Here is a 21411-nt window from a genome sequence, read left to right on the forward strand (position 1 = left end):
TAATTTTAGTACTATGGATATCTCTATCCTAAGGAAGTAATCTAAAACAAAGGAAAAACTGAATATAAAAGGTGATGGCATCACTGATAACAGCAACAATCATTTTTATATGTCTTAATAGTCCAACAATAAGAAAAAACGTATGCCAATAAAAATTACATTTACAAAGAATTTTTAATAATCTAGGAAGATGATCATCCTATAAGGTTAATTTTAAGAGGCATGAAATCTTAAAGTATGAGCTCAGACAGGTTTAAAAAATACTCATACCAAAAATACTGTAGGGAAAACACGCTAAAATTTTATGACCATTTATTCCTGGTGATAGGGTTTGCAGAAATAAATTAATAATTATAAGCCAGAAATGCTTTGATTTGCCCCCAATTAAAATGTACTTCAAATCACAGTTCATTACCTTTCATAAGCTCCTCTCATTCCCTCTGGGAAGGAGAAAGACGTGTCAATACGTGTCAACTTGTAACACTCTCAAAAAGAAGCAGGGCGTGTGTGCCTACTGTCAGCTCTCAGCTGCAAGTCAGCAACTGCTCTCACAAACCAAAGGAGAGAAGAGGACGTGGTGAGAGCAATTGCTCACGTGTCACACCAAGGAGTCGTGCTGCTGTCTCCAATGTCTGCTTTAGCATCTAAACAACAGTGGGACTTTTTCATGTTTTTCTTTTCTCCTATAATTTCCTTTATTACTCACCCTTCACTTTTTAAAATCTCTTTTAATTCATTCAATAGAAGTCCTACAAGATAAAACTCCTGTTGATGAAGTTTCTGCTATATAATTGTAAGTAGAGGTCAGCGCATAAAATCAATTTTATGCCTGTGCTGCTTGTCCCGATTCAAAAGAAAGAAATTCAAATGCTATTCTATTTGCAGAGGCATTCTTAGGTGGCAGAATTATTTGGCTGCAAAATTCTTTACAGGCAGGTAAAAATCAATAGTAAGTAAATAAATAAAAGAAAACCAAGGTTAGCCAAAATAAAATGGAAAGAAGAGATGCTCCCTTTAGATAATTTCCCAGCATTTAAAAAATCATTCCATCCTACTGTTTTACTTTATTACTGTTCACTCTCACGTCTCCCTAATACCTATACTCTTTCCCTAAAAGTGATGAATAAGATATACAAATTTTTAAATTATTTCCATTTTGCAATTTGACTACTTTATGATTCTCTTTCAGGTAACCCCAAACAACATCAGGCTTAAGTAATGTCCACTCTTGATTTCTGTAAGCTTCTCTGAGGGGCAGTGTCATTGTTTGTTTCTCCTGTGGCTATTTTAGCTACTTCTAATGATAGAGGCCAAAAACATACTAACCACCTAAATACAACAGGTGTTGTTTTTGTTTGTTTGTTTGTTTGTTTGCGGTACACGGGCCTCTCACTGCTGTGGCCTCTCCCGTTGCGGAGCACAGGCTCCGGACGCGCAGGCTCAGTGGCCATGGCTCATGGGCCCTGCCGCTCCGCGGCACATGGGATCCTCCCTGACCGGGGCACGAACCCGCGTCCCCTGCATCGGCAGGCGGACTCCCAACCACTGCGCCACCAGGGAAGCCCCAACAGGTGTTTTTTAAATGAACTTTAATACCCACAATCTGTTGAATGCTGAATTCTAAAATGAGCCTCTAAAGTTGTTAAGATAAATATCCCATGAAGTGCTGAAAAGGTATGAAGCAAAACAATAAAGATAATGGAAAATTCAACTGAGGAAAAGATAAGGTGCATTCACAAGCTGATAGCGTACAGAAGATGAAAGAGCACAATAAAACTGTCCTCTATTCCCAGTCAACCAGTTGGCCTCTAAGTCTGGCCATGCTTCGGAGATCTGCCCTATAGATGAAGCCGCCTTATTTTATGGTCCCGTCAGTATTCTCTGTAATTGCACATTTTTGTATCAATAGGGGGCTTCCCATTTATGCTCTGATGACCTGGATAATTAAATAGGGACTCCTAGTCTAAGTATTTCAATTATTTTCCGTAAATAAAATGTAAAACTTGGTTACTGATTAGAAAGCTCTAAATCTCACAAATCAGATCTTCAAGTACCACCAAGGAAGATTTTACAATGAGTCTGCTGCATGCAACTACCTCAACATCAACACAGACACTTAACTACTCTCAAGCTGTCTTCAGTTTCTGACATGAAAAAATTTATATTGCCATATCATCTAATTAGTTGATGAGGAAAATATAAGAATTCAATACAAAACATTATCAAAAGGCAGATGGTAGTATAATGATAGAAAAGTTGTTTAAGAGAGTGAACAAATCCTCAACATGAAAAATTGCTAGAGTTTATAGGTTTTCAGGACCATTTTCTTGCTCTGAGAGGCTTGTCTTAAGAGAACACTGACCCCACAGAGGTACCAGACAAATTCATCACTGATAAAACTAAACTGGCTAACTATGAAACCCAAAAGTGCATCAGTAGGATGGGGATGTTGACATCACTATCAGTCAGCCATCAGCATCCATGGGCAAAACCATATACACAGTATCTTTCGAAACTCATTTAAATGATAGTACATTTCCTGATCTGTATGGTGCTCATCAATTCTCTAGAGATAGCTTTCTTTTTTCTCAAAAATTAGTATAATGAGGGCTTCCCTGGTGGCGCAGTGGTTGAGAGTCCGCCTGCCAATGCAGGGGACGCGGGTTTGTGCCCCGGTCCGGGAGGATCCCACATGCTGTGGAGTGGCTGGGCTCGTGAGCCATGGCCACTGAGCCTGCGCGTCCGGAGCCTGTGCTCCGCAACGGGAGAGGCCACAACAGTGAGAGGCCCGCGTACCGCAAAAAAAAAAAAAAAAAAAAAAAAAAAAAAAAAAAAAAAATTAGTATAATGAAGACCTAAATGAACAGCATTTTAAATATTTTTAAGTAACAATATTTGAAGGATAAACCAAAATTTCAGAATTTACCCTTTTCACCATTTTCTGAAATTACCTTTGTCTATTACATCCACAAAAGCAATAATATGCTCTAGGTACTATAAATGAAAAACTCAGCTTTGTTCCTTCTTCCCTACCGTGTTTCTCTCCTCTGAGTCTCCTTTACTACTCACACAGAACGCTTCGCTTCTGACAGTTCTGCTCACCAAACGTGGTAGGGGAGTTCACCGAAACAGCAAGCAAGTCTCTGATACCAGCTGGTGTCCTACAATTTAACTCCGTTCCGACACTATCTACCCGGAGATAGCATCAGATCTCACAGGTAAAGGGCTCGGTCCCCCAAGGCTGCACCCCTCACCCCTATTCCAGATTCCAGTGGCAAACTCAGGTTATCACTTGTGTTTTTAACCAATCAAGCTATAGATCAGAGGTTCCAACTACCCTCTCCTCAGGTTCGATTAGTTAGCTAGAGGAACTCACAGAACTCAGGGAAACACTTACTTACATTTATCAGTTTATTAAAGAATATGATAAAGGATATAGATGAACAGACAGATGAAGAGATACAGAGGGTGAAGTCTGGAAGGTCCCGAGTACAGAAGCTTCTGTCCCTATGGAGTTGGGGTGTGTCATGCTCCCGGCTGTGGATGTGTTCACCGACTTGGAAGCTCTTTGAACCCCCTACTATTGGGATTTTGTGGAGGCTTCCTAACATAGCCATGATCAATTATTAAATCCATTTCCAGCCCCTCTCCCCTCCCTGGAGGATGCGGGTGGGTAGGGTTGAAAATTCTAAGCTTCTAATCATGGCTTGGTCTTTCTGGTGACCAGACCCCATCCAGGAGCCATCTAGAAGCCCACTCAGAGTTGCGTCAGTAGAACAAAAGACGTTCTTAGTACTTTGATCACTTAGAAATTTACTAGGGTTTCAGGAGCCCTGCATCAGGAACAGGGTCAGAGACAAACATTAGGACAATAGATGCTCCTGGTGGTTTTATCACTTAGGAAATGACAAGAGTTTTAGGAGCTCAGTGCCAGGAACAGGGAACAGAAATCAATATACATATATATTTTTTCTATTATCTTACAGGTATTTTCTCAAAATAAGGCCTTGTAACCAAACAAAAGGGCACTACCACACGTATTCAGCCTCTGTCCTCATCACAGGCACTACCTGACCCACGTTCTCTGAAATACCTCAACCACCTATTTAGTAAAGCATGGATTACACTGATGTAAATGCATACTGGATGGTCTCTCAGTTCATTCAAGGTCTTTGATCATATTTGACCTCTGCAGGAACCTGCCTACCCTCCCTAAAACACCACCACCCCTCAATTTCTTCCCCTGTTCTCTACTTTGTTTTCCTTCATTAGTCTTATCACTACCTGACACTGTAGTACAGATGTGTCTGTTCCCTGACTCCATCACTCCATATCCTCTTACCTTTGGCCTCATAGTCTTTTTTACCACCTAACTTCTCCTGTGTCGTTCACCACTGTACTCCTTATCACCTGGAACAGTATCCAGCACACAGTAGGCACTCAACAAATAGTTTTTTGAAGGACTGACTGAAGTAATTAATGTCTTCCCAACTAATGTGTAAATTCATGAGGTCGGGATCCACGTCAGTTTTTCTTAATAACCTATCCCCAGCAAGAATGTCTGGCACATGGAAAGTGAAGAGTAAAATCTCTGAACGAATGAATGAACAGTAGGAAAGGAGAGGACTCAGATCATATCCTTTTCTTACAGCACATTTGGGTTGAGGAAGGAGGAAAGGAGTGTGACACAGGGAGAAAGAGAAAGGTAGAGGAGTGACAAAAGTAATCTCGGCAAGGGACCCGAGAGACAGAACTTTCTTATATCTCAGGTTTGTTTAAAGAGTTTATAAAGAAAACATATAAGATTTAAGAACTCAACTTTTTCTGTAACATGTTCAATAAGTAGAAGAATAAGGCTGCCAGAGCCTGAACACGAGGCAAGACATTAATGCCTTCATCTGAGGTTTAAACAGAATTGAAATGTCATATACAGTATCAAGAATCAAATTATCAAGTTCCAAGCGATGTCTACTTCCTATCAAAGGTCTCTTCTATTTGTTTTCAGCATCTCTAACAATTAAGCCTTTTCTAAGGGCCTTTAAAAAGTACTTCCCCATTTAATTAAAAGAGAGGTTCTTGAACTTTCAACCAATTTATAGGTAATAATCCTATTGAGCAAGTCATTCTATTTAATATGCCTAGATCTTACGAGTTTATTCCATAAAAGGGTTTTCAGAAAATTATACTACTCATTTTAAGAATGTTTCAGTGCAATAAAAAATTAAAAATTAAAAAAAATTTAAAAAAAGAATGCTTCAGTGCAATTAACACATGTTCCTTAGTTTCTATGGCAACAATTATAGGGGCCAGGCTCTTGACCACCATTTGTGCGTAGAGAGGCACCAACATTCCTCTTTGAGAATACACCCTTGCCCCCACAATTTCACAGGCAAGGGCTGGACCACCATTAAGACATATAGTCTTGCTTGGCTATCAAATGAGGATGGAATTTCCCTCCACGTTTGGCTAAGTCCAAAGTCATATAACTCTTCATCTACCCAACAATACAGAACAGTAGCACTCCAGGTATCTATCGAAAAATATGACTTCAAGTCATTGCTACCCAATTTTATTAATTATCAGCAGCTTAGATGTGAAAAAACAGTATTTATGGAAAATTTTCTGAAAGAGAAGTAATCCATCTGTTTCTAAAACAGTCTAAAATCTATCTCAGGATTAAATTAAACAATGAAAAAATCGTATATTATATTGGCCCCCAGGAGAAATACTCTCTTTCAGTGTCCCTTTGGCATTATGCTGTCAAGATATATTGAGAGCCCTATGAAACCCATTGCTGAATTCACTGTTGGGATATTGTTCATCATGCTGCACAGTATCTTCTCCATGAGGTTGAAGAAGTCAACACGTCCCAGTATCATCCTATTTAATATGCTTACTTAGCATACTAATAGCTTGATTAATTGTTCTTCTCTGGCAGAAATAATTTTTTTTTATAAATACTGAATAATGAAATAACTGTGCTTCCTTTTTTGAGCTGACCATGAAAAAAATCATAGCTTTAATGTTCATGTTAGAAAAGAAGAAAAGTTTAAAATTAATTATCTAAGTTTCCTTTTTAAGAAGCCAGAAAAAGAGAGCAAGTTAAACCCAAAGCTAGTAGGATAAATGGGGTAAAAAAAAGCACAAATCATTGAATTTCTCAAACAATAGAGAAAATCAACTAAAAATTGGTTCTTTTAAAAGATTAACAAATTCAGAAGCTCCTAGCAAGCCCAGTTAAGAAAAAAGAGAGCAGACAAAAATTACTAATATAAGATATGAAGGAGGAAACATCACTATATACCCTAAGGACATTAAAAGGATAATAAGAGAATACTAGGGACAATTCTATGCCAATAACTTTGATAACTTAGATGAATGGACAAATTCCTTGAAACAACTTATTAGAACTGACACAGAAGAAACAGAAAACATGAGTGGTCTTCTATGTATTAAAGAGATTGAATTTGTCACCAAAGAACTTCCCACAAAGACTACTCCTGGTCAGAAGATATCTATAAAGCATTATAAGAGGAAATAACACCAATATTACACCACTCTTTTAAAAATAGGGGAAATAGAGAAAAAAGAAATGTTTCCTGGTTCAAGGAAGTCCATTCTCACCCATTGTGTTCAACTTTGTCCTGGCAATCCTAGCCAAGGCAGTAAAGCAAGAAAAATACATAATACAAGACATAAAGATCAGAAAGAATAAGTAAAACTGCCAGTATTCACAGACAATAAGATTGTCTAGATAAACAATCCTCAGGAATCTACAAAACAACGACTAAAACTGAATAACTTTCCCAAAGTTACACCATTAATAAAATCAAAACTGGAATTTGGAGCTTCCCTGGTGGCGCAGTGGTTGAGAGTCCGCCTGCCGATGCAGGGCACACAGGTTCGTGCCCCGGTCCGGGAAGATCCCACATGCCACGGAGCGGCTGGGCCCGTGAGCCATGGCCGCTGAGCCTGCGCATCCGGAGCCTGTGCTCCGCAACAGGAGAGGCCACAACAGTGAGAGGCCCGCGTACAGCAAAAAAAAAAACACTGGAATTTGAAACAAAACAGTCTGGCTCCCAAACTCTTAACGCCTACACTATGCTTTCTACCTAGAGAAGAGCGTGCAGCTACACTTGTATTAGCCCACAGATCTCAACACAGCCCCTACAGTATGTATTTGTAGTCTCATTTGATGCTTTGGAAACAGAGGTTCAGAAAGATTAATAACTTCACCAAGATCACATGGCTAAAGGGTTGGAAGTGGCAGAATTTGAATCCAGGTCTGGCAGATGCTACAACAAAGTTGATTTGAAAATATCATGCTTTCCAGATTGGATAAGAAACAATGAAAAGATCCAGATCCAGATGATAAGGCCCTAAAACAAAGCAGCAGAATACAAAGGCCAAGAGAAGAACTGGTGACTGGTTGGGTACAACAAGGGACATGGGAAAGGGAAGACAAAGGGGATGCGTAGTTTTGAGAATGAGAGTGGTAGTGTCATTAATAAAACAGGAAAGTAAGGAGGAGGAACTAATGGCAAAGGAAGTTAAGGAAGATGAAGTCAGTTTTAGACAAGCTGAGTATCAACTTGTTAGGTTAAGGATAGTTTTGACAGCAAATGATAGAAAACTTAACAAAGAGTGGTTTCTAGAAATAGGGTGTGTTTTTCTTGACAACAAAAAAGCTGAAGGTAGGCAACTATTGATCTATTCAGAAGCTGAACAAAGTCAGAACCTGGCCCTTCCTTCTGGGATTACAATATGGTTGCCACAGGCCCAGGCTTTAGGTAGTAATTCCACGCAGAAGGAAGAGAACAAAGGAGTGTCAAGTACATCTGTATCTTTCATCAGTAAGGCAAAAACTATCCTAGAAGCCTCTAGCAGACTTTTGCTGTGTCTTATTGGCCAGAAGTGTATCACGTGGGTACCTAACCTCTAGGGAGGCTGGGAAGATAAGTATTTTGTTTTTCTTACCTCTCTAGCAAAGGGAGATGAAGGAAAACCATGTCTGCGCCCAATATTAATGGAATATTTGATGTGGGAATATCCAACAGAGAGACAGAAATGCATCTGGTCTAGAAGATAAACCAAGGACACTGAGTGTAAGTAACCTGCTCAGCTAAAGCACAGGAAATGGGTTGGCGCTCCAAGGAATAGTGTGCACAAAGAGAAAAGAGGGTAGTAATCGAGCTTGATCTTTCTGTTCACACAGGGGAAGCAAGCAATGCACATGGATGCAGCTGAGTAAACACGGTACCCCGGTGCCTCCACTCCAGCCAGTCAGATGGTTTGCTTTCGTATGTTTGGCTGGGTCTTTCCCTGTCACCCTCGCCACCCAATTAGTTGCATCCCCTTTCTCTTCCCTCAGTCTCTCAGTATTCCCAAGACAGTCTCTCCTCTCCCATTCCCTCAACTATGAATTGAAGGTACTAGAGGGAAAATTCACTCTTCGTTGTCACTGTTCAAGTGCATAACAATGGATCTAAATCTGACTAAAGAAAAACTAGCTACCTTGGGGTTGGGGAGTTGGAACAAGATAAGCAGCTACTCTGGAAGGGCTATGAAATCTTATAAACTCATAGGAAATTCAAACTAAAAGGGATCTTCCAATCCTGCCCTCATTGGAGGAGACTGAAGTCCATTTTGGGGAACCCAAACTAAGACAGTGAGGCAGAATTTGCTTTGCTGAGCACCACTCTTCCTCTGATGACTCTTTTGGGCTCCCAGGCTGTGTCCAGGAGACCAGGCTGCAGGATCAAGAGTGTGACGGACCAAGTACCTTTCTCTCAGGCCCATTGCTCTGCGAGCACACCATCCCCCATGTGCCTCTCATCTGAGGGAGTCCAGCTCTGGCTGAACCTTTCCTTTCCTAAAATCCTGAAAGGACCGGTAGAACCCGCACCACAGAATTTAACCCTGGTTACATATTAGGGTGTGTTGTCCTCTAATTGCTCCACACGTATGTCGCGCTCCCATGTTTTGGAGCTACAATGAGATGTCCCTCGAGAAGTTGTAGATAAGATAGTGGCAAGTATCTTTACTTTTAAACTTGAAAGTATTAAAGTTTAAAAACAGTATATTGCTAACATCACAAAAAGAGACCACTTGACATTCTGTAACTCATAATGCAAGTAACACTTCTGAGAAGGATTGTTGCCAAAAAATCGTATCTAAATCCAATCAAGCTCTAGATCTAAATATCAATTTACAGGAAATACAGGGGACAGGGACTTCCCTGGTGGCACAGTGGTTAAGAATCTGCCTGCCAATGCAGGGGTCACGGGTCGAACCCTGGTCCCGGAAGATCCCACATGCCGTGGAGCAACTAAGCCCATGTGCTGCAACTACTGAGCCTGTGTTCTAGAGCCTGTGAGCCACAACTACTGAGCCCACGTGCCACAACTACTGAAGCCCATGCACCTACAGCCCGTGCTCCACGAGCCCATGCTCCACAACAAGAGAAGCCACCTCAATAAGAAGCTCGAGCACTGCAACAAAGAGTAGCCCCCACTCACCGCAACTAGAGAAAGCCCACGCCCAGCAATGAAGACCCAACGCAGCCAAAAATAAAAATAAATTAAGAAATTAATTTTAAAAAAAGGAGGACTTCCCTGGTGGCGCAGTGGTTAAGAGTCCACCTGCCGATGCAGGGGACACAGGTTCGCCCCAGTCTGGGAAGATCCCATATGCTGTGGAGCGGCTGGGCCCGTGAGGCATGGCTGCTGAGCCTGCGTGTCCGGAGCCTGTGCTCCGCAATGGGAGAGGCCACAACAGTGAGAGGCCCGCGTACCGCAAAAAAAAAAAAAAAAAAAAAAAAAAAGGAAATACAGGGGACAAAGGGACATATTAAAAGACACTAAAATTCAGACAGTAAAAGTATACCTGTTTTGGGAGTTCCCTTGGTAGCGCAGTGTTTAATAATCCACCTGCCAATGCAGGGGACACGGGTTCGATCCCTGGTCAGGGAAGATCCCACATGTCACGGAGCAACTGAGCCCGTGTGCCACAAGTATTGAGCCTGAGCTCTAGAGCCTGCGAGCCACAACTACTGAGCCCGCGTGCCACAGCTACTGAAGCCTGCGCACCTAGACCCCGTGCTCCACAACAAGAGAAGCCACGGCAATGAGAAGCCCGTGCACCACAACTAGGAGTAGCCCCCGCTAGCCGCAATTAGAGAAAAGCCTGCACAGCAACAAAGACCCAACGCAACCAAAAAAAAAAAAAAACCAAACCTGTTTCTTCAACAAATTTATTACAAGGAAGAAAAAGAGAGAGCTAGAGGGAGAATCCAGAGATTTAAAAAAGACCTAGAGATATATCAACTAAATACAACTTATTTGGATCCTAACAGAAACAGACTGCAAAAAGAAAAGAAGAAAAGTTATGAGATAAATGGGGAAATTTGAACTCTAGATATTTGATCATATTAGGGAATTAATGTCACATTTTTAAATGTATGACAATGGTATTTTTTATTGAGTCCTAGCTTTTAGAGATATATATGGAAATATTTACAGAGAAAATAATACTAAAAGGGACTTGCAACAAAATAGTCCTGGAAGTGGTGGGGGACAAGTGGGGGTATGAATAAAACAAGATTGGATGTGAGCTGATGACTCTTGGAGGGGGAGGGGGTGGGACAAGAGAATTATTATACTCTTCTCTCTTCTCTTTGTGTATTTTGAAATTTTCCATAATAAACTTTTAGAAATAAAAATTAGAATAGAGCTATGCCATGTCATTTCTTAAAAAGTATTCACATCAGCCATGAAAATGAAGAAGGAACAGCAGAGGCAGACGCTGGTGCCCACTCAAGCCCTTTCCAAGGCAAAGGGGGCCAGTGCGAGGACTTGCCCTCATGGTGGCAGACGCTACTCCATCCTTGAGGAGGAGGATGCCTCTGGCCATCTCACCCTGATCCCATAAGCACTTTCTACAATCAGGGAGCTGCACTGAAGCTGGAGATAAAATGATGACTACAATACAACACAGCAATACATCAAGTGACACACAAAACAGAGTCAATAGGCAATTGCAATGAAGTCTGACTTGTGCTATTACATTGTTGGACAAAGCGTGCTATGAGAGCACATGGAATGGTCCTCTAACCGGAAGAGGTGACGGCCAAACTGTCCTGAAGGATCCCCTGAATTATCTTCTGATTACAATTCAGTTCCCGGGCTCTGTCACTCAAGGAAGAGAATGAGCTGGCCAGAAGTTATAAGTGTCCTGATCTCCTGGAGCTTTGCTTCTCATTGTAAATGCATAACATGGCCTTCTAATAACAATTGGATTTCCATACAGCTTGCCCAGAGAAGGAATACATTAGCCAAAGGATGTCAGTATCCACTTCTCTGATGTTATTTTCAAACTACTGAACTGTCTTTCTGCTTTTTACAGGCTCTGAGAGTTTGGTGCCTATGTATCTGTCCCTGAAAAAATGTATTAATTCTTGATGTGCTGACAAGTCAGCATTCCAAGATTGTAAGACTAGTCCTGAACCCTGGGTAATGTCACCCCTTGGGACCTGCCTGGGTAGACAGACATCAGCCTTCCCCAGTGATAGCCTTCTGCTCTGCGTGCTTCTTTGATCTTCTATATTCCTCAAGGCTGGGACCACATCTGATGCTTCTTTGATATCTGAGTCATCCTCTTTCACATGTCTGCTATGAAGCATTCTGGTTTTTAACAGGTTTGTTCCTTGATTTCTTTCACTCTCATTCAACCCAGTCAAAAATAGCTAACTCAGTATCTATTTGGGGATCAAATCAGATGCAAAGACACTATGTAAGGGGCATTTTTAGAAACATTAATAATTTTTAAATTCCTTGGCTGTTTTTAAAGATGACAACTTTTCTACACATCCATCTCATGTTAACTTCATTTTCTGCTTGGGTCTGTCATCACCAGTGGTCCCCAAACCACCCAGTCAGCCAAGGACCTCCCTTGACACTATACTTCTAACTGAAGAACAAGAAGCCAAACATTGTGAGCTCCTTCCCAGACAAAGACAACTTTCAACCCCAGTGGTTTCTCTGTCAATGGCTTACGTAGATTCTTTCACCTGTAAAAGGGGATGGCAAACTTTTTCTTCAAAGATCCACATAGTAAATACTTTAAACTCTGTGGGCCACACAGTCTCCTGCCATTGTAGTGTGAAAGCAGCCGTAGACAATACTTAAGCAGATGAGAGTGGCTGTGTTCCAATAAAACTGTGCTTATGGACATTGACATTTGAATTTCATATAAATTTCATGGGTCACAAAAGATTAATCTTCTTGGGGTTTATTTCCAACCATTCAGAAATGTAAAAACCATTCTTAGCTCAGGAGACACACAGGCAAGCGGCTTGATCTGGCCCATTGGCCACAGTTTGCCAACTCCTGCCCCAGAGTGATGAATAGTGGCAACAATTCACTATATGTATTGTGAATATGAGTGGTCCCTTCATAACACTCCTTTACCAACCATGAGAATTATGACCTATAATGGTTCTTAAATTCACAAATGGCAAAACTTAAAATCTTATGGAAAAAATCTTTTCACTAATGTTAAAAAAAATGGTCAACACATTTTTTAAAAAGGCATTTTACATCCCAAATAGTGGGGTACTATGTAATACATTTCTAGTTACCATCCCTGCTCAGAAAAAAATTGTAAGATCAATGAGGTAGTACTAACTTTGGGGGTTTTTTGGGGTTTTTTTTTGCGATATGTGGGCCTTTCCCTGTTGTGGCCTCTTCCGCTGCGGAGCACAGGCTCTGGACGCGCAGGCTCGGCAGCCATGGCTCACGGGCCCAGCCGCTCTGTGGCATGTGGGATCTTCCCGGACCGGGGCACGAACCCGTGTCCCCTGCATCGGCAGGCGGACTCTCAACCACTGCGCCACCAGGGAAGCCCAGCTTGTTTTACTTTAACAATATTGTCTGTTGAGACTTTTTTCAGTGTATTTTTATCCATCCGAATGTTCAATGTCTTTCTGATTTTATAATTAGTATTTGTACACTCTCACCTTCTGGGTCCCACCATAGTCCAAGAACTTGGATGCTTGATACATAAAAAGCTTTGGGTTTTCTTTCTTCACCCTAATCCACATATCTGCATACCTTTAACCCACCTCCCCACATGCAAGCTTATATAGCATTGCCTGTCTATGACAACTTCCTAGGCACACTTAACGAACATTTCTATGGGATTATTTTCCTTATTTTTTTAAATTTGTTTCAACATTCGTTACATACATCTTTACTCCTGCAGACTTTCTACTTTAACTCCCCTTTTTATTTTCAACCCCTCAGTTGCTCTTTTTCTAGTTGTCCATGACACTTGCATGATACAAATATCTAAACTACATTTCCCAGCTGTGGAAAAGGTCCCAGCATCATTTCTCCAAATAGGACATCAAGGATTCCTCTTTGTTTATGTGTGTGCTTGAAAATGTCCATAATCAGGAGTTTTAGAAAAATAGAGTATATGTTCCTATGTTCTTGATTTGATTACAAGAGGAATTTGTGGTTGAGAAGAAATGAGCATATTTATATGCCACAGCTGTGTGTCTTTGTTCACATTGCTCCCAGAATTCTCTGCCTGATAAAGTTCCCCTCGACCTCCACGGACCAGGCAGGAACCTGTGGGACGCATACCTGGCAGAGCTGAAGACTCTCTCCTCTGCATTCCCGAAGCATCTCCTACATCTCCATTAAAGCACTTATGGTTGCATTGTGGTTAGTTGTTTATGTAGCTGTCCCACCCCTACCCGCCCACCCCCTCATTCAATAAGCAACGCTCATCTTTCTTTTCCTGCTTCCCAGTGCTCAACACAGTGCCTGGGAACAGAGCATCAAGACTGCATTTCTCAGAAATATCGAGGGCAGTGTCCCAAAAGGAATGACTTCAGCGGCCTTCCCCAGCCAACTTCCACCAGCACCCTTAATCTTCCTTCTCCCCTAAAAAGTTAACAATCTAAGTAAAAACGCAACTTCAAAACAAGTACCTCAAGGCCCTCTTACAATGAGACTGCCACTTCTAAACTCTCCTTCAAAGGAATTCTAGCACCGACACTGTGGAAAATGCAAGGTTCCCTTAAAACTACAAAATAATATGCTCACGTGGCACTCCACAGTTTTCAAATTACTTTCATGATAATTTTTTTTTCATTTGGCCCACTAATCCTTGGTAAGACAGTGTTATCCTCATTTTTCAGACACTCAAGGAAATAAAAGTGACATGTCCAAGATCAGAACTTGTGACTGGTGACAGCTCTGGGCTTAAAACTCTTAATTTATTGATCTGTCTACTCTCCTGAACTCCAGGAATGCTAGGTTCAGTATCTATGGAGGATTCCACCCCCAACTCCACCCCCGGAGGTTTCTCCCCATTATGAATTATAGTATTAGATTAGATTGTGGCACTACGTTCTAAAAATCCATTCCAAACAAAAACGTTTGGGCAAATACACATTATGAAAAGAAATGTGTTCGTTACCTTGTGTTAGCTTGTGTTAGAGTTAGTTCTGCTCTAAGATTTTTGCTGTAAGTATTTATTGACTAAAGGGCTGCCTGTGAATTACTAACTGTTCAAAAAATGGCATGCCAAGAATTTCTGCAAATAGAAATATGCAGTCTATTATCTGAAAAATTCACTCATGAGGATAGCAGTACTATTTATAAGTACAAGAACTTGATTTCCTCTTCTTTGATAATTCATCTTTCCTAAACTTTTATTTATTTATTTATTTTTTTTTGCGGTACGCGGGCCTCTCACTGTTGTGGCCTGTCCTGTTGCGGAGCACAGGCTCCGGACGCGCAGGCTCAGCGGCCACGGCTCACGGGCCCAGCCGCTCCGCGGCATGTGGGATCTTCCCGGACCGGGGCACGAACCCGTGTCCCCTACATCGGCAGGCGGACTCTCAACCACTGCGCCACCAGGGAAGCCCTTTCCTAAGCTATTAAATTTAGATTACTTATCACATTAGCAGGCTCTTCACTTATTCATGCTCTTAGTTCCTCTACATAATTCTGTATGAGGAATAACATCCTCATAATAACCATCACTTCAATTCTCTTACTATTTATTGCATGCGACTCTTCTAGTATTAGCACTATCATCTTAGACGTAAACAGGGCACTGCCTGCCAAAAATCTTGCTACTGTGTGGTAATTGAAAGTAAAAATTATTTCTCAGGTATATTAAGCTATTCAAATGAGCCACGTTTAGCTTTTCTCAAATTACTTATTTTTTTTCAACAAAGGCCTATAATAGTAAATTATGTAGAGCAGGTCACGCTTAAGATTTTCAAGTTTGATCTGGTTACGAATCTGCTAAGTGTAAAAATTTCAATATGGCAGAGCGCAAAATATTTCACACAAATGCAAATAGAGATGTCATGCAGATAGCTGCAGGACATGAATCACTGCCCTGCTGCATCAAACTCGAAAATCAGAGGCAGTTCACTCTGCAAGATTTCTTACCCAGTTCTTAAAAGTTCAGATGCATCACCTTTTAATCAGGGTAATAAACTATAATTGCTAACATACTGTGTAATGTTTACTGCTAAACCCACAATCTGGACAAACAGAAAATTATGCTATCAGAGCCTGGAAACAACTGCAGTCCGCTGTTACACACAGCACCCTCCTTAACACAGGGCTGTCGCCGGGAGTTACAACGCTTTATGTTTTTAAATTTTTAGAGTAAGGGTCTCTTCCCGAGAGGCAGGGTATTAAGACGAAAGCAGTCTCCCGCGTGACCTTCCTAACACAGACCTTGGGCAAGCGACTGCGGGGGCAGAAGCTGAAATTTTCAGAAGGCACTAGACATCTCCACTGGGTCCTTCACCCTTGGCTTTCAGGAACAAAAAAAAAAGCACGTTACTCTGCACCTGCCTTTCCTCCCACCCTCCTTAAAACTTATTTACCCCTGAGGGTCTGAACAGCCAGATGAAGGTAGGAATCTATTCTTCTGCCCTGTGATGCCAAGGAAAATAAACCCCGACCCGAGCGCGGAGCCGGGAGTCGCGGGGGGCAAGGAGACCGTGAAGGAGGGGCGGGAGGGGGGTACTGGCGGGGCTGGGGCTTCTCCCACTGCGCCGCAATTTCTCCACCACGTGTGAGAATCTCGTGCACGGGGAGCCCCATGAGAGACCGGGATCTGCGTCCCCTGGTCCCGGGTGCGGACCCTTCGCTCCCTCCCCGCTCGGGGACCCTCGTCCCGCGGCCCCGGCGGGCGTCCCTGCAGCCGTCTCCGGGCAGGGGCAGCGCGCAGAGCCCGGCCCGGCGGGGGCCCTTCCCCGGCTACCTTTTATCCAGGCAGGCGATCCACTCGGCGGAGGAGGAAGAATGGGCAGCGTGCGCAGCGACCATGATGGGCAGCGGCGCGCGGCGTCCCCCGGCTGCGGCGACCTCCCGCGCTCGCTCTGCCGCCGCCTCGTCTCCGCCTTGCCCGCCGCGCGGACCCGCTCCTCCTGGCCCGCCTCGCGCCCAGCGGCCTGCCGGGCTGGGGGCCGGCGAGGGCGGGGGACCCGAGGGGCGGGACGCGGGGACCGCGCTGCACTGCGGCGCCCGGGGGTGGGGAGTCCCGTGGTCCCGCCCGCTTCAGGGAGGGGGCTTGGGGGCGACCCCGGGTGGCAGGCCACCTGCGACTGGTGGCTGCTGCGTCTCGGGGAGACCTGAGCCCCACCCCTCACCTCGGGGCCTCTGAAGCGTGGAGGGGGGAAGGCGCCGCGGGTGGGGGTGGGGGGACGGGTGTCAGTGTCTATGTATTTTTCATACAGCAAATGCCACTAAAATGGCTGCTGCCTCTCTGTTTCCTTAGAAACCCATTAGTTTCCCTCTGCAGCTGTCAAAACCTGCTGGCGGTTTCTTGCTCACCTTTGCTGTTTCCCCTTTCCAAAGGGATGGAGAGGAGGGCTATCTTGGCTTGGGCTGGGGACGCCCACAGTGGTCTCTGAGTTGTGGAATTAGTTTCCCCCTGAAGGGTGAGGAAGGGCTGGGATGGAACGGAGGGGCAGTGCAGGCATGGTTGGAAGCCCAAAGGGGAGGCCAATGAGCCAGAATGGTGACCAGTGGTGACTGAGGGTTTGACAGACCGAAGTCGCTGGCCTTGAACCTTGAACTTGCTTGGGCTCCCATCACCTGCTTGATCAAACATACACACACACACACACACACACACACACACTTAAGAATGGGGAGTAGTGGGGCCACAGCAGAACTGAGGTTTGGATTGGGGGCCAAGATCCCACCGCTTGGTGTGACCTGAATGGCTGGCTGCACACGCCCTTCTTTCCGTGGCTGGAGTGTGGAATGGGTGGCTGGTCACTCCACCTGTCCCTGGGAGATGTACAGAACAAATGATATTTCTAGAAGTTCAGTTACGTTCTGCCAAAAATCAAATTACACACCGATGGTTGCTTAGGAATTTGGGGACAAGTCAAATCTTTTAGACTACTAACAAGCAGTGTTTTGATGTTCCTGTTCACTTGGGAACAGACAATGGGGAAAGAGACATAGCATTGCTAACCTCGCTTTGTTTTTTTTTTCTCTCCTACCCTCCTCTCACTCCCCTGCTCAGAGGGTGTTCAAGGAGACTGGAGAGAATGAAACAGCAGGTGCATTCTGGCATCTTTTCCTCCTAATAAAACTCCTCCAAAGAATCTGCCGTTTCCCCTCTGCTCCATAGCCAGGATCTGGTTTCAGACCTGCCGCAGTTCCCTCAGCAACACCTCCCTGCTCAGTGTTTGTCCCCCAGGTGACCTCCATCCTGTTGATTTCTACCATGTTTAAGGGAAATAACATTTAAAATGCTGTACTATACAAAGATTGCCAAAGGTATTTATGTTGCTTTTTTATGCTAGAGGTATGAAGAAGGAAATGAGTCTCCTATATTTATTAAGATTCATTTATAAAGGTATCAGAGAACTCTTGAGAACATTTCAAGGTCACCAAATGCTTTCCCCAAGATGCCTTTAATCAGAGAATGTTTATAGGTAAGGAGCTAGAGGCTAGAGGAGAAAAGGACTGCGCATGACCTGTCATTACCGGAGGCTTGGAGTTGCCATAGTTTTTAGCTATGATACTAATAATAGTCGTCATTTATTGAACTTCTGCTGAGTGTCAGATGCTGTGCAGAGTTCTCTACATGTGTTATTTAATCTTCAGAACATTTTATGAAGCAGAGCCAGAAGGACAGATGTCCAGGGTTACTCCACAAGAAGGGACAAATATTTTTGAAAATGTAATGAACTAGAGAAAATAATGTTTATCAGTACTTCCGGGGAGAGTGTTGATTGGGTTGGAAGGAAGATGCCGATGACCTGCTTGGAGTGGGAGTGAGAGCCCAAAGCCTCTATCGTCCATTTTAAGGATTGTAGGTCCAATGAGCTGCAAGGCTTTTGTTTTGCCCTATGGGGACCCTGCCTTTCCTCCAAATAGAAATTAAAGTATTATTTAAAGAATATCCTTTCGAAGAAGCACCAAGAATCATTGTCTTTCCCAGAGCACACACGTGTCCCTATCCAGCCCTGGATGTAGGTTCCAGTAACTCCAATATACTCACTGGGACACTGAACCTCCAGAGAGGTCCATACCCTCAGCTACTGGAGCAGGGGACCCTGAACCAGATTCGGGTCTGTCTGATTCCAAAGCCCTTGCACTGAGTGATGGTGTCACTGGTTGTCTATAATATGAGGGTAAAAGGCATGTCAGAAATGACTGCCCACATGATAAGAATAAGATGGTTATAAATTGGTTTTTTATAATAATTTTCAACATAATAAACCTGTCTAGTAGGGGAAAGCAAAAAAGAACATGTATTGATCTTTAGGGGGAAAATAAATAAAAGTGTAGAATAAGAAGTAAATATTACCGATAATTCCACCACCTAGAGATAACATTGCTAATATTTTAGCACATTTCATTCTATATTTTCTATTTTTAAAAGATACAATCACAAATACACCCATAAACACATGCATATAACTTGCTGTTTACATTCAATTATGTATATATGTGTATAGATACATGTATTCATACAGACTTGAAAGCATTGATATTTTATAGGCTACTTTTTCTACTTGGAATGGAAAAATGCTTTGTGTGTTTAAATGAAATCCTCATTAAAATTTTTTACTGGCTACAAAATATTCCAACGTATGGATATAATTTACCTAAACTTTTTTTAAAATTGAGATGTAATTGACATATAATATTAGTTTCAGGTATACAACATAATGATTCAATATTTGTATTCATTGCAAAATGATCACCATAATGTCTAGTTAACATCCATCACCACACATAGCTAGTTTGTTTTCTTGTGATGAGAACTGTTAAGATCTACTCTCTTAGTAACTTTCAAATATACAATATAGTGTAATTAACTGTAGTAAACTTTTTTTTGAGGCCTATTATTTTGATTGGCTTAATCTCTGCTTAATCTCCTTCCTATAGCTTTGCTCTGTGACACAGCTAAACATCTCCACTGATGATCTCCAATGAGATGAGGACCAAAAATCACAAGACCCAAGTGTGTTAATGCTAATTACTACTAGTTGTAGAACCTTGAATGGGTTTCTTAATGTTAGAGTTCCATTTTGTTCATCTGAGCAGAGGTTCAAAGTTAGGAATTTGAGGACAGACAGCTGAGTTCAAATTCCAGCTTCATCTTCTACTAAATGTTTGACCTTACATGAATTGCTTAGCCTAAGACCCTGTTTCCTCACCTGTAAAGTGGATAAATTAATGGTATTATACATGAATAGGATGCTTATAGGACATTTAGCATAAGTGCCAACCACATGATATGCGCTCAATAACTCTTAGCTGTTATTGTTGTTATTAGTCTCTGTACAATGAAGATAAACAGTATCTGCCCTCTGCATTTCAGAGGGACCTGGTTTCAATCATTTGAGATCACTTATACTAAAGGGCCATGACATTTGTAAATTGCAAGTTTTGACTATGTAGGATACAAGGGAAACAGAGAAACAGTAAAGCTCTTTTAGACTGAGTCTCAAAACCTTCTCCTCATTCAGTCTATGCCTAGCTCTGTCATTCTTCATAGGACAGCTACAGGGACATACCACTGGAGAGTTATTGCAATATGTAAGTCAACAGCGTAGTAACAGAAGTAGGATAGGGCGCTACATTTTTCCATTCTGAGAATTCTACTGAAGATTAGGCATTCATTCATATCCAGTGTAAGGGGAGGATCTGATTCACCCTGTTTTAGGTACCGCATGGAAGGTGGGTTATAAAAACACATCCATCACTCCTGGTGGTGCTATAACCTATTCATTGAAGAAGCAGTACTTCCCAGGTGAAGTTATAACAGCAATTTAATGTTTTCTCTCACTGTCCCTTTAAACTTGTTCAGTGAGGGTAATTCTACCCCTGCCACTGGATATAGCTTTTTTGGTCACTTATAGGTAACAGAAAGCATTAGTCTTTCTGTTAGAATGTCCAAACCAATATATTACTAAATACTTCAATCTTTATTCAAAGACAAGAATTCTCTCTTCCTCCACCATCTAGAGCTGGTCACAGGCAGGTATCCAGCTTTTAGGAAAGAGGAGGTGGTCAGCTTCTCCTTTCCTTGCTTATCTCTGCCCTACTTAATACCTGCTGTTTTTTACCCTTCCAGAAACAGAGGAGTAAGGAAGCGAGGAGGAAAAAGGAGGGCGGGAACAGTTACTTGGCTGGAACAGTTGTAAGATGGCATCATATTTTCTGGGCCTGGCAAAGGTGTCCTTTGGGTGCTTTCATGTATTCTTGGGCGGCCTCCCTGCTGGGCCTTTCAACATGAGCAGGTGTTGCTTGTTTAGCACCAGCTCCCTATTCAGACCTGGCTTTCCTGAGGGCCTCTCCGAACCACCTCCCTCTGGAGGAGAGTCCCAAGTTATCCTCCACTCACATCCCAGGGGTCTTCTTGAGCAGGGCTCAAAGGGGCTGCAGAATGGTTCTCTCCTGTGTGGCCCACGGCTGGTCCGTAGAAACACTCGTGCCTACTTTGCTCCAATAAACTGAGTGCAGACCAGTCCTAGTGATAGCACTTCTCACCCTTGCCAAAGAAGCTCACCAGTCCCTCTCTTCTGATCTTTAGATTTCCAGGGCTAGAGTCAAGTTGGACGTCAGCCCCCTGTCCCCACCAACTGTAAGGAACTGTTCTCTGGGCGGTCCGTTGAAGCCCTCCCTTCCCTACCCTTGGTGGTGGGAATCACAGCACAGCTTTCACCAAGAAAATACTCCTCATGGAATCCTCCCTCTGTTCCTTCTTCCTAGACACTTTTATTCACTGCTTTGGGTGAGGTGTTTTAGACTTATGAAACTGGTCTTCAGTATTTTGATTGAAAGTCTGCATCTTGCCACCTTCCTTTGGAATTTCATATCTGTTCCATTTTGGTGCCTCAGG

At 42.8% G+C, this 21411-nt stretch overlaps 1 protein-coding gene across 2 annotated transcripts in view; it reads right to left on the reverse strand.

Moving 5' to 3' along the window:
- Positions 1-16526, reverse strand: part of RAPGEF4 (Rap guanine nucleotide exchange factor 4) — a 317882-nt gene extending 301356 nt beyond the window's left edge. For both annotated transcript variants that reach the window (XM_060016578.1, XM_060016577.1), the window contains exon 1: positions 16300-16526. In XM_060016578.1, the coding sequence (XP_059872561.1) occupies positions 16300-16364 (65 nt within the window). In that variant the 5' untranslated portion in view covers positions 16365-16526. The remainder of the gene's footprint in view (positions 1-16299) is intronic.
- Positions 16527-21411: the final 4885 nt, after the last annotated feature.

The sequence above is a fragment of the Delphinus delphis genome, chromosome 7, assembly GCF_949987515.2.
Source record: "Delphinus delphis chromosome 7, mDelDel1.2, whole genome shotgun sequence".
NCBI classification, from domain to species: Eukaryota; Metazoa; Chordata; class Mammalia; order Artiodactyla; family Delphinidae; genus Delphinus; species Delphinus delphis.